This window comes from Notechis scutatus, chromosome 13, assembly GCF_049901735.1.
Source record: "Notechis scutatus isolate UNSWTSFEM ecotype Mainland chromosome 13, rNotScu1.2, whole genome shotgun sequence".
Classification (NCBI taxonomy): domain Eukaryota; kingdom Metazoa; phylum Chordata; class Lepidosauria; order Squamata; family Elapidae; genus Notechis; species Notechis scutatus.
In genome coordinates, this window is record NC_142021.1 from 7,471,295 (window position 1) to 7,485,589 (window position 14,295).

A 14,295-nucleotide genomic window follows, 5' to 3' on the forward strand; every position below is an offset into this window, starting at 1 on the left:
ATTAGTCTTGCATGTAAAAATCCTCCCAGGAGGTGGCAGCACTGAAATGACTTTCCAGTGGGTTTTTCAAAAGGAGGGATGAATTAGGATGAGAGACCACCAGAAAATCCCAGCGCTGTTCATTAGGGTGGAAATGCAAAAATCCACCAAGAACATTACACAGAAGAAATGGAAAAGAAATCTTGGGTGTTGTGCTTGATTTGAAAGATGCCAGGGGGAGAGGTATAGTGAGCAAACGTGTTCAGAAGTGCCCCATTTCGGGGGGATTGACACTGATCTCACTCTTCCTCTTGATGGACCACAAATCTCTTGCTTCGATGGGAGCGCACTCTCCTCGAATCTGATTTTCAGAAGTGCCTGCTTTCCCACCCGTCCAATGTACCATTTCCAAGTGAAGGAAGATGTGCCTTTTCCTGCTAAATATGAGAAAAATGGTAACCATGTTATTTGAGAAGGAGGAGGAGGAAGAGGAGAATGAGATGTTTTCAGAATAATGGAGAAGAGGAGGAGGAGGAGGAGGAGGAGGAGGAGGAGGAGGAGGAGGAGGAGGAGGAGGAGGAGGAGGAGGAGGAGGAGGAGGAAAGGAAAAGCAGGAGAAGGAAAAGGAAAAGGAGAAGGAGGAGGAGATTTCAGAATAATGGAGGAAGAGGAGGAGGAAGAGGAGAAGGAAAAGGAGGAGGAGAAAGAAAGGATTTTGGTATAATGGAGGAAGAGGAGGAAGAGGAGGAGAAGGAAAAGGAGAAGGAAAAGGAAGAGAAGGAGGAGATTTCAGAATAATGGAGGAAGAGGAGGAGGAAGAGGAGAAGGAAAAGGAGGAGGAAAAGATTTCACAATGAAGAGGAGAAAGAAAAGGAGGATGAGAAGGAAAAGATTTCAGAATAATGGAGGAAGAGGAGGAGGAAGAGGAGAAGGAAAAGGAGGAGGAGAAGGAAAGGATTTTGGTATAATGGAGGAAGAGGAGGAGAAGGAAAAGGAGAAGGAGAAGGAAGAGAAGGAGGAGATTTCAGAATAATGGAGGAAGAGGAGAAGGAAAGGGAGGAGGAGAAGAAGGAGGAGAAGATTTCAGAATAATGGAGGGAGGAGGGGGAGGAGGAGAAGGAGGAGGAAGACAGGAGATGTTTTCATATTAATGGAGAAAGAGGAAGGGAAGGATATTTTTTTCATAAAGGAGAAGTTAGTATTGCAACAATGAAGGAGGTGGAAGAGAAGATTTTATTCCATAATAGGAGGAGGAGGAGGAGGAGGAGGAGGAGGAGGAGGAGGAGGAGGAGGAGGAGGAGGAGGAGGAGGAGGAGGAGGAGGAGGAGGAGGAGGAGGAGAGGAGGAGCAGTGATGGAGCACAAGGAAAAAGGGGAGCCATGGAACCACCAAGGCTGGAGGGAAGCTGTGCCTTTAAGAAGACTTTTCCAGGCTGGCATCTCTCTGATCGCTTCGAACAGCTGCTTATTTTCTCTTCTGCTTTCTATCACTTTGACCTCGAACGGCTGAACTGTCACCGAGGGGCTTAAAGTTTGTTTTTCAACCCATTCCGGAAACTCACAATCATTATACTTTGTCCCTGGATTTGTTTAAATATAAAAGGGTTATAAAGAAGGGGGAGGAGGTTCCTCCCTCCTTCGCTCTTCCCCCACCTCCCTGTGAATGAAATAAATACTCTGCAGTGATGGTCTGGGGGAATAGGACAGGGATATGTTGCAGATAATATGTGCTTTTCAAAACAATCATATGTGCTTTTCAAATCTGAAGCTTCAAAGATGCCTCTGTCCTGGTGCTGAGAATCAGATTTAAAAGACTGATAGCAATAGCCCTTAGACTTATATACCGCTTCCCAGTGCTTTTACAGCCCTCTCTAAGTGGTTTACAGAGTCAGCCTCTTGCCCCCAACAATCTGGGCCCTCATTTTACTGACCTCAGAAGGATGGAAGGCTGAGTCAACCTTGAGCCGGTGGGAATCGAACTGCTGGCAGTGGGCAAAGTTAGCTTGCAATATTGCATTCTAACCACTGGGAGGGAGGGAGGGAGGGAGGGAAGGAAGGAAGGAAGGAAGGAAGGAAGGAAGGAAGGAAGGAAGGAAGGAAGGAAGGAAGGAAGGAAGGAAGGAAGGAAGGAAGGGAAGGGAAGGGAAGGGAAGGGAAGGGAAGGGAAGGGAAGGGAAGGGAAGGGTACTAGCAATAGCACTTAGACTTATATACTGCTTCACAATGCTTCACGGCCCTCTCTAAGCGGTTTACAGAGTCAGCCTCTTGCACCCACAATCTGGGTCCTCATTTTACTGACCTCAGAAGGATGGAAGGCTGAGTCAACCTTGAGCCTGGTGGGAATCGAACTGCTGGCAGTGGGCAAAGTTAGCTTGCAATATTGCATTCTAACCACTGGGAGGGAGGGAAGGAAGGAAGGAAGGAAGGAAGGAAGGAAGGAAGGAAGGAAGGAAGGGAGGGAAGGGTACTAGCAATAGCACTTAGACTTATATACTGCTTCACAATGCTTCACAGCCCTCTCTAAGCGGTTTACAGAGTCAGCCTCTTGCCCCCAACAATCTGGGTCCTCATTTTATCCACCTCACAGGGATGGAAGGCTGAATCAATAGCAACAGCAATAGCATTCAGACTTATATGCTACTTCATAGTGCTTTACAGCCCTTTCTAAGCGGTTTACAGAGTTTACAAGGTTAACCAGCGACACAATTTAAAGTTGAGAAACTTGAGATGACAATCCATAGGGCGGACATTCAAAAGCAGTAAAGTTTAACGTGGCAATTTTAAAAAGAGCTACATGTAAATAGAGGTAGTCTCTGCCTTACAGTCATTTGTTTAGTGACCGTTCAAAGTTACAATGTCACTGAAAAAAAAAGTGAATCAGGACCATTTTTCACACTTACGACCACTGCAGCCGCCCCGTGGTCACATGGTCAAAATCCAGGCCCTTGGCAACTGACTCCTATTTATGACCGTTGCAATGCCCCAGGGTCATGTAATCTCCTTTTGCACCCTTCTGACAAGCAAAGTCAATGGGGGAAGCCAGATTCACTTAACAACTGGGTTACAAACTTATCAACTGCAGTGATTCACTTACCAACGGGGGCAAGGAGATCGTATAAAATGACTCTTTAAGCCGTGTCTCTAATTCTCTCCTTCAGATAACCCAGCTTAAGATCGCCAGCAATCCATTTGCAAAAGGGTTCCGGGATTGCGACCCTGAAGATTGGTAAGCCTGTTCAATTTGTTCTTCTCTTCTACAGTGTTCAATAGAATACAGAACGACAGAGCTGGAAGGGACCTTGGAGGTCTTCTAGTCCAACCCCTGCTCAAGCAGGACATCCTATACCGTTTCAGACAAACAGCTGTCCAATCACTTCTTAAAAAGTTCCAGTGATGGACAAGGGAGGGAGGGAGGGAGGGAGGGAGGGAGGGAGGGAGGGAGGAAGGAAGGAAGGAAGGAAGGAAGGAAGGAAGGAAGGAAGGAAAGATGGATAAGGAAGGAAAGAGTTGGAAGGGTCCTTGGAGGTCATCTAGTCCAAACCCCTGATCCAGCAGGAGACCCTCTACAATTTCAGACAAATGGCTGTCCCATTTCTTATTAAAAACCTCCAGCGATGGAGCACCACAACTTCTGGAGGCAAGTCATTCCACTGATTAATTGTCCTCCAATTAATTATTAACTAACATCTTAATCGATTGGCCCATCCCTGGCCTGACTCAGATGTGGAACTTAATCTGCTCCTACAAAAATACAATTCATGCAAAAAACAGAGTACCCCTCTGCAGGAAGCTTGAAGTGAAAGATGAGTTAGGTATCTTCCCCCCTGTTTGGTCACAGAGCAGAACCATGTTCTGATTTCTCTCTCTCTCCCATAACAGGCCTAGGAATCACCGGCCAGGAGCCCTACCTCTTATGAGCGCCTTCGCTCGGTCGAGAAATCCCGTGTCTTCCCCAGTGCACCAAAACGGAACTGACAAAGGTGAGTCCGTAGTTTCCCACCTGCGCTCTGAGCCTGTGATAGTCACAGCTGTACAGGAAAACAGTAGCCAAAAAGGGGAGCTTTGTCATTTCTCTATGGATAATTCCCTGTTCATCATCCCCAGTCACCTTATGCTCTCTCTCTCTCTCTCTCTCTCTCTCTCTTTATCTATCATCTATCTATCTATCATCTATCTATCTTGCTATCTGTCTGTTGATCTATGTCTCTATCTATCATTCTATCATTCTATCTATCTATCTATCTATCTATCTATCTATCTATCTATCTGTATCTATATCCATCTACAATATCTATCTATATCTATCATCTATCGATCTATCTATCTTGCTACCTATCTTGCTGTCTGTCTGTCTATCTATCTATCTATCTATCTATCTATCTATCTATCTATCTATCTATCTATCTATCTATCTATCTATCTATCTATCTATCTATCTATCTATCTATCTATCTATCTATCTATCTATCTATCTATCTGTATCTATATACATCCACAGTATCTATCTATCTATATTTATCATCTATCTATCTTGCTATCTGTCTGTTGATCTATGTATCTATATCTATCTATCTATCTATCTATCTCTCTCTCTCTCTCTCTCTCTCTCTCTCTCTCTCTCTATCTATCTATCTATCTATCTATCTATCTATCTATCTACAGTCTCTCTCTCTCTCTTGATGTATACATGTGTGTATACACACACACCAAACACACACACACATACATACATACAGTACCTACCAACAATATCTATCTTGCTATCTCTCTATCTATCTATCTGTCTATCTATCTATCTATCTATCTATCTATCTATCTATCTATCTATCTATCTATCTATCTATCATCTACCTAACTTCCTACCTATCTTGTTATCTTGCCATGTCTCTATCATCTTATATCTATCTTTTATCTATCTCTATATCAATCATCTACCTATCCATCCATCCATCCATCTAGCTAGCTATCATTTTATCCATTTATTTAAAACATGTATATACCTGCCCATCCAACTCTGGGCGGCTTAAATTTAAAAAAAAAAAATTAAATTAAAAGCCATATCAAATCATTTTAAAAGCACCAAACTCAACCCATTCCAAGATTAACATGGATTCCAGGCAACGCTACCTGAAATGCAAAGCAGCCTTCGGATGCCCTCAGCTCCATGAAACCAGCCACGTCTGTTGTGTAGACTGACCCCTAAGACTGACCCCCTGTAGAGTCCACCTCAGCCCGGCCATGCAGGATTTGGCTCTCTGTGCGCTGCGCCCTCTGAAATTGCCCCCTTGGGTCTTAAGGGAGTGACGCATAGGAACCTGCCATTAAATGCGGTGAACCGCCAAATCTGCTAACTAGTTAAGACACAGCGCTTGGCAATTGGCCAGTCTCCTTTTAGAGGATTACAAGAAAAACATTTTGCTCACAAAAAGCCGGAACGTCTAACCAGGATTTAGAGATGGAAGTTCGCTCTTCTTTATTGGGCTCTTAGGAGCTGATATTCTTTTTATTGTTCTTTCCCTGGCCTGATCTGGTTATTCTTTGGGGGAAATTTTCTTGCTCTTAATGCATCTCCTTGCAAACTCATCAAAGGGACTTAATTCCCAAGACAGCCAGCTTTGTAAATAGCGGGGGTGAGGGGGGGGAAGCAACATTGATCCAACTAGCTGGATCTCCATCTAGCGCTCTGAGTCTACCTGAAAAAAACAAAAAAAAAAACAGGTCCCTACAAGCAAACATTGTTGTCCCTGATGTAAAGAATCCTGTTTTGGAGGAATAAGAACATGAAATTTAACAGTGGCAGTTCGGTTTGTCCAAAGAAACATTCTGGGGCCTGTTTATTTGGGGAGAAGGCAGTGTTTTCAGTAGTGTCGTTTGGGAAATATTTTGAAGGTTAGACAACTGCTGGAGCCCATTTTTTCTGCAAAATGCATGGAGTGACCGACAGCCTCCAGGTTAAGCATGTCACATGAAGCCACAAAAGCGACCAAGCTAGGTTTAAAACTATATATATATATATATATATATATATATATATATATATATATATATATATATATGTATGTATGTATGTATGTATGTATGTATGTATATGTATATGTATATGTATATGTATATGTATATGTATATGTATATGTATATGTATATATTTGTTTTCTTAAGTTTTCGCTGGTATTACATGTATTCAGCTTTGTTGGAGTATTTTCCCACGTCATTATAGTTGTGCTTTTAAAGTTGTAGCAACGTTTGGCAGAATCTCATCTGCCATCATCAGGCTTCTGTATTGTGTTCGTCTGTGAGTCAGACTTTTACAGTGGTTTCAGTTTTAAAACTGAAACCATTTAAAAACCATTTAAAACTGAAACCACTGTAAAAGTCTGACTCACAGACGAACACAATACAGAAGCCTGATGATGGCAGATGAGATTCTGCCGAAACATTGCTACAACTTTAAAAGCACAACTACAATGACGTGGGAAAATACCCGAACAAAGCTGAATACCATACATATATGTATATATGTATATGTATATGTGTATGTATGTATACCTCCAGCCCAAACACAGCCCAGATGAAACCTAGCTTCCTAATAAATGATAGCCGGCCATTCACCCGAAGCCAAGCTGCGCTAAAAGCCCCCAATACATGAAACATAGTGTTGCCAGCCAATCAAGACAAAAAAAATGCTACAAAACAGAGAGAAGATATTAGAAACCCCAATCAAACAGAACACAGCAAACTCCAAGACCAATAAACACAGACACACACACACACACACACACACACACATATATATATATATATATATATATATATATATATATATATATATATACATATACATATACATATACATATACATATACATATACATATACATATACATATATATAGCCTCCCGTGTAAACTTACAACCAATTCACATTAAATATGACTCATTTTTTTCCCCTTATGTATCTTTTTAATGTTAATTTAACCTGTAAACAACGTCCCGGTGTTTCCATGAGAGCTTTGTAACATAAGCAGTTTTCTTGAGCAAGCAAACAAAAGAACAGATAGGAGGAGAAGTTGCAAAAAAAAAAAAAAAAAAAAGTAGGAAGGATGGAAGAAAAGAAAGAAAAAAAAAAACCCCACAATACCCAGCAATTGCTTTTAACCTCCTCCAAAACCTGTCCCAGATATCTATTTAAGCTTTCTCGCTGATTCTATTTCCATTACGCAGAATAAACAGTTTCTCAGGAGAAGAAAAAGAACAAGAGTGAGGCCCTTTCTCCCAGCGCACTCCGGGCCTATTAAAATAAAGAAAGGTGGGGGGGGGAGGCTGTATTTGTTTAGCGTTATACAATTGCAAAAATTTCAGGCGTGTGCAAACGTGTCACTCAACTCTGCTCAATTTATCAAAGTCAAAATGCCTTGTCTCAGGAGCCTAAACACTATGTTAAACACTTCATCTTTTTTTAAAAAAAGAAAGAAAGAAAAAGAAAGAATGAGAAGGAAACCTAAACTTTGGTATATTTCTGCATTCTTCCCTTCATCTCTGTTCACGTCGGACGGTTGGGTCTGAAAAGCAATCACAGTGTGCATACCTATACAGGCGCTCTCTCTCTCTCTCACACACACACACACAAATGCACACACACAAACACCCACCCACACCCTGAGAAGTCTCCTTTTGTTTCCTTCTTAAGGAGAAAACATTGCGGTGGCTTTCCAAGGAAGAGCCTTGTCGTGGAGGTAGGGGTGAAAATATATTTTGAATCTCCAGGTGACTTCAGAGCAGGAGACATAAAAAGCGTAGAACAACCGAGTTGGAAGGGACCTTGGAGGTCTTCTAGTCCAACCCACTGTTTTCACAGGAAAAGCCTCTACCGTTTCAGACAAATGGTTATCCAATCTCTTCTTAAAAACTTCCAGTGTTGGAGCATTTATAGCTTCTGGAGGCAAGTTATTCCACTAGTTAATTGTTCTCACTGTTCGGAAATTTCTCCTTAGTTCTAGGTTGCTTCTCTCCTTGATATATTTCCACCCATTGCTTCTCATCCTGCCTGGAGGTGCTGTGGAGAATATCTTGACTCCCTCTTCTTTGTAGCAGCCCCTCAAATATTGGAACACTCCTATCATGTCCCCCTGGTCCTTCTTTTCATTAAACTAGACATACCCAATTCCAGCAAAAAGAACAATTGGACCCAATATTCTCTTGATTTGTTGGGACATTATAACCCTGAGGTATCCAGAGCAGAGGTGGTATTCAGCAGGTTCTGACCAGTTCTGGAGAACAGGTAGCGGAAATTTTGAGTAGTTCGGAAAACCAGCAAACACCACCTGACTGGAGATTTTACAGTATCCTTTTCCTGCCACGCCCAGCAAGCCATGTCCACAGAACTGGTAGCACAAAAATTTGAATCCAACCCCTGGTCCAGAGGTAGCTTAAAGACCAAGCAGTTTAATATCTTAAGCTTCCACTTTGGTGGATCACAACCGATCAGAAGGTCTTGCATCTGAATGAAAGCATCTGAGATAGTTCCATCTTTCCATCAGAAGATGAAGATAGCTCTGTGACCAGAACACACAGGAAGACTAGAGTTGCTTAGGTTAGCAATTCCCATCTTGGTGACAGAGGGTCAGATGATCTCTTTAACTTTGTGGTGGTAGAAAACTTATTTTAACTCCTCCTGGATTTCTAGGGAAAGGACAACCTAGAAGCTTTTTAAGACTGGGGTCTATCTCCCGGAACCATCCACAAAATGAAGAATGTGACAGAAGGAGCCAAAGGTAGACTAGATGATTCAGTGTTGATGAATGTAGAAGGTTAGCCTTCTACATTCTACATTGAATGCAGAATTCTACAATCCAGAATATAGAAAGTTAGCCTTCTACATTCTACACTGAATGTAGAATTGATGTTGACACTCAATTCTACATTGTAGAATTCTACAATCCAGAATATAGAAAGTTAGCCTTCTACATTCTACACTGAACGTAGAATTGATGTTGACACTCAATTCTACACTGAATGTAGAATCCTACAATCCAAAACGTAGAAGGTTAGCCCTAAGTTGTGTAGTTTGATCCTGTTCTCTGTAGCGTAGACAGCGATGCTGGACCTAATGGAGGGAAACATCTGGGCACTGCACCTGTCCTTGCATAGGGGCCCCAATCCCTACATCTTTTTTATACTTCTATTGTAAAGTATATTTCTCCCTCTGCCGCGTCAGGGGAGCAGGAATGGGATCAGAATGAAACTGATCTATGGCATGATGTAATGCAATATGGGGGATGACCTTGGGGGACGAGGGGAAAAGATGCTGCCCAGGACACAATCAGTCTAGAGCGACAGTGGATTAACAACCAGAGGAAGAAATTTAGGAAGGACCCACCTTAATTGCTCAGGCAATTAAAAGGGGCGGTGGGAACTTTAGTACCTTCGGGCCTGCGAGATGCCGTTAATGTGATTTTACATTAAATAAATAGAATAGAAGTTTAGTTCATCTAGACAGGTTTCCTGTCTGGTTTACTCAGGGAAGGCTGGATACACGCCAAGAAATTCCTAAGCCTAGGTGAAGGGGAACTTGTAGCTATCTAGAGAGAATGGTATGCGAGAATGACCTTGAGGGAGGAGGAAGAGCTGCAGACTGAACAAACAGCATGGACAAGAATTCCCAGCTCGCAGAAGGAGAGAGGGTGTGGGGGAAAAAAATTCAGAAGGGACCCTCCCTATTTTTCCGGAGAGTAGAAGAGATGGAGAGGGGGAAATACTTTCAATTTTGCAAGGTTCTGTTAGTGTAACTTTGCAGTGCAGGTAATCCTCAACTTGCAACTTACAACCGAGCATCGAAATTTCTGTGGCTATTGAGACAAAGAGTTTTGTTCCATTTCACAATCTTTCGGGCCGCAGTTGTTAAGTGAACAACACAGTTGTTCAATGAGTCTGGATTCCCCCCTGACTTTGCTATTCTGAAGGTCGCAAAAGGGGAACGTGTGATACTGCAGCCATCATAAATATGAGTCAGGTGCCCAAGCACCTGAATTTTGATCATGTGACTGTTGCTGCAACGGTCCCAAGTGTGAAAAACGGTCCCAAGTCACTTTTCTCAGTGCCATTGTAACTTTGTAACAGTGACTAAATGAAATTATTGTAAGTCGAGGACTGCCAGTATAGAGCTACTACACCTGGTGGTGTTTCTTGTCACCCTCGAAGGGTGAACGTTTAGATGTAGCAGAAGAACAAGCGAAGAACAAACCTTTATCAACAATAACGGTGTCCGCTCTAGCAATATCTGGAAGACCAACCTCTTTGTACCCTTTTCCAAAGGAGCAGAAGTATCAAAATATTGGGGTGGTGTGTCCAGTTTCAAAATGGGGTTTCAGATGAGTACATGGAAGCAGATATCTCTGTAGCCCTACTTGTGAGTTTGAGCCGTCCAGTTGTGCAATGGTCCACACTTTGTCAGGCACAAATAATCAGAAACAGAAGTTGAGTTCAAAACACTAGAAGTTTATTCCTGTCATCTATACACAAGAATCTGGTCTACTAACGGTCAAGCTAAATTGGTGGTAGATAAGAGTGAATGGAATTCACAGGAGACTGGACTTGGCAGATTCCAAACTAATGATGCATTTAACCCCACCCTGCAGCTCAGCTTGCTGATCTCCTACACCCAGGGCCTCCAAATTTGGCAATGTTAAGACTTGTAGACTTCAACTCCCAGAATTCCCCAGTCAGCCATACCGTGTGGAGAATTCTGGTAATAGAAGTTCACATATCTTAAAGATGCTGAGGTTATGAAACAATGCATTATAGTAATATCCAACAAACAGAATAGAATAAAGAACAGAACAGCCTACCTGGATATACACAACATGAGGAATGAATTTGGATTATGGCTTCACTCAGTGCACAAATTTATCATTAAGAATCATCCTTGCTGGATCAGGCCAAAGACGGCCAATTAGATATCTCTGCAAAGCTGGGGAATTCTGGGAGTTGAAGTCCACAAGTCTTAAAGTTGCCAAGGTTGGAGAACTCCTGTCCTACACATTTACACCGCAGAGGCCACTACCTAAAGTCCTGGAGATGTCACACTTAGCTGACCCCTTCTTGTACTTTCTCCCCTGATCCCCTTTCCCTATTCTGTCATGTGCTGCAGATATAGTGGACAGTCGACGGGAATACGAACAGGAATCAGCTAGCAGGACACCCCTCCACGCCGATCCAACTCATCAGCAGCTCATGTCTCGGGTGTTAAGTCCAGCGCTCCCGGTTCCTGGTGGAGGCGGCTTGGTCCCACTGCCTAGTCCAGCTGGAAGCCGGCCTAGTCCCCCCCATCACGAGTTGCGCCTGGACCCCCCTGCTTCCGAACCTCTCCATCACCATCCCTACAAGCATCCGGTCTCCGCTTATGACCATTATCTAGGAGCCAAGAGCCGGCCAGCCCCCTACCCCTTGCCCGGTATCCGAGGACACAGTTACCACCATCACCACCATCACCACATGAATCCAGCCGCCGCGGCTGCAGCCGCCGCGGCTGCCGCGGCCGCCAACATGTACTCCTCCGCCGGCGCTCCCACGACCTACGACTACGGACCGAGATAACGTCTCCGATGCACACTCCTTGAGCTCAGACCGACTCTTTGCATGGTGTGAATTGCTCAGTACGTTTGGGAAGAGTGTCCTGTTTTGTCGAATTGGGGATGGGGGGTGGGGAATCCGCCATCATCCCTCGTGCACATGGTTTTCTTTCTCGCACCATCCTTCCAAAATGTTCGGTTGTTGGACACGTCGTTCAAGATTCGTGTGGTCTTTTTCCATCCGGGGGGATGTGATCTTTGGCTTGCATTAGGGGCATTGCGGTGGATTGATGGGAGGCCGGCGTTCTCTTGGACTCACTTTACGTCGCTGGCTGTGGGGCTAGGCGGGCAGTTCTTCCTCTCCTCCGCCTTCCCCTCGGCCCACTGAGGTGCAGTTCCCTTCTCCATTGCGTAACCCACCAAGCATCCTGGCATCGTTTCATGGCTGTCCTGACACTGGTGCAGCTCTAAATAGGTAGTCCTTGACTTACAGCCTTGGTGACTTTTCAAACTTACGACGGCCCTGAAAAAAAACAACGGTGACTTCTGGTCATTCTTCATGCTAACGACCCCATAGTCATGGGGTGAAAATTCGGGCACGTGGCAACTGGCATGTATGTGTGACTGTTGCATGGTCAAGGGACGGCCATTGGTAACCTCCTCAGGCAGCTTCCGACAAGCAAAGTCAATGGGTGGGCAGGGGAGCCAGATTCATTGAATGACAACATGATTTACAGATTTACAAATTAACAGAGTCGGAAGGGACCTTGTAGGTCCTCTAGTCCAACCCCCCTGCCCGCCTGAGCAGGAGACCCTATACCAGGGGTGTCAAACTCAATTTCATTGAGGGCCTCATTAGTGTTATGTTTGACCTTGGGGCATGGCCAGCTGGATATTACTCGCCTCTGGTGGCCCAAGAACTCTGCCAACAACCCGGGCTCCGTTTTCAGCTGCAATGGCCTCCTGCAACCCTCTGCCAGCAGCACAGGAGCCCAGGAGTGCTGCCCGCGGCTGGTCCTTTGCTGTTTCTAGGGCAGCGCTGCAGCCTTGAGTTTGACACCCCTGCCTGACACCGTTTCTGGCCGAGGGCAGTCCAGTCCTCTTCTTGAAAGCTTCCAGAGATGAAGCTCCCACAACTTCTGAAGCCAAATGCTGTTCCATTGAACAAAGGACTCCCTTAGCATCAGAAACCTGGGCTCATTTGAGGCTGTAAGTTGAGGACTACCTGTGTGCTGGAACAAGGCTCCGGTCCTTGCATGCCTCCTTAACCCGACCACGATCAACTGCCTACAATCCCGGGACGAGTTTCTTCATCCTTTCTGAGTGACGGGCACAGCTGCCAACGATTGTTGGAGCGCGAGGTCTCTCTTGTCACACACGAGCATGTGCTTAGCACACATGACTGGCATGCGCAGGGTGGGTGCTGAGATGCCGGCAGTAGCATCTCTTGGTCCCCTGCCACACCACCTCTCCTGAACCAGGCCTCCGTTTCAGGCTGGTGCCAAGCCAACCGTGTCCTTGAGAGTTCTGGAATTCTCACTGTCACCAACAAGGCATCTAGGAAGCCCGGCCAACTCCACCCACCAGAAGCGTGGGTTTTGCACGAATACAGGTCGCCCTCGGCTTACGACGGTTCATTAAGTCACCATTCGTCGTTCAACGGCAAAGGGGAAAAAGTGACGCCTGACTCCTTCACAGGATCAAAATTCAGACGTTTGGCAACTGATTCCTGTGTCCCCTTGGGCGACCTTCTGACCAGCACGATCAATGGGGAAGCCGTTGGTTCACTTAATGACCGTGTGACTCACTTAACGGCAGCGATGCCCTTTAAAAAGCTGTAGCAAGAAAGGTCCTAAAATGGGGCATCGTTCGCTTAAACGTCTCCCTCAGCAACCGAATTTTTTGGGCTCCATGGTGGCCATTAACCTCCGTTGTTCCTGATATAACGGTGGCAGGGATTCGCTTAATGCCTGTGGCAAGGAAGGTCACAAAATGGGGTCGGAAACCCTAACTTCGCAACGGCCTCACGTAGCGACGGAAACGTGGGGCTCAATGATGGCCGCAAGCCGAGGACTATCTGTATTTCCCCATCCCAAGAGTGTATTAGGGCCAGTGGACACCAAAATAAATTCTCCCTTCCCCAAGAATATCCCCCCCACCCCCTTCCTGGGAAGTAGAAGGGAGAGTAGGGGTCACAGCAGGAGTACTTTAGAGCAGTGATCCCCAACCTTTTTACGCCGCGCCCGGTACCGGCATCAGCTGGGCGCCGCGACCGGTACCGGCATCAGCTGGGCGCCGCCATCTTTTTGATGAAAAAGTGCTTCCGGTGACCTCACCGGAAGCACTTTTTCATCAAAAAAGATGGCGGCGCAGCAAGCCAGCGCCCGGTAGGACTTGTTCCGCGGACCGATACCGGTCTGCGGACCGGTGGTTGGGGACCCCTGCTTTAGAGGTCAGTAGTGATATGCTGCCGGTTCACACCGGTTCTAGTGATCCGGTAGTGCCTGTCAACAATTGGCCCTGCCCTTTCCTGTCCTATATATCCTTTGTTGGTAGCTCAGCTGATAGGCGCAGCTGCGCCTCAACTGTTCTACATTCACAGTAAGGTAAGTTTTAGGGGGGAAACCCCGTTCATAAGGAAGCGTGCGCCCATAGAACCGGTAGTTAAATATTTTGAATTCCACCACTGGAGAAGGTTCAATGGTCTTTATTTATTTATTTATTTTTTTCGGCAGCGGGCTTGAGACTTGCG

At 45.1% G+C, this 14,295-nt stretch overlaps 1 protein-coding gene across 3 annotated transcripts in view; it reads left to right on the plus strand.

Moving 5' to 3' along the window:
• TBX1 (T-box transcription factor 1) overlaps nt 1-11,756 on the plus strand; it is a 47,726-nt gene extending 35,970 nt beyond the window's left edge. For all 3 annotated transcript variants that reach the window (XM_087942842.1, XM_087942840.1, XM_087942841.1), the window contains 3 exons: nt 3,137-3,204; nt 3,858-3,958; nt 11,123-11,756. In XM_087942842.1, coding sequence (XP_087798968.1) covers nt 3,137-3,204; nt 3,858-3,958; nt 11,123-11,568 — 615 coding nt within the window. In that variant the 3' untranslated portion in view covers nt 11,569-11,756. The remainder of the gene's footprint in view (nt 1-3,136; nt 3,205-3,857; nt 3,959-11,122) is intronic.
• The last annotated feature ends 2,539 nt before the right edge of the window (nt 11,757-14,295 follow it).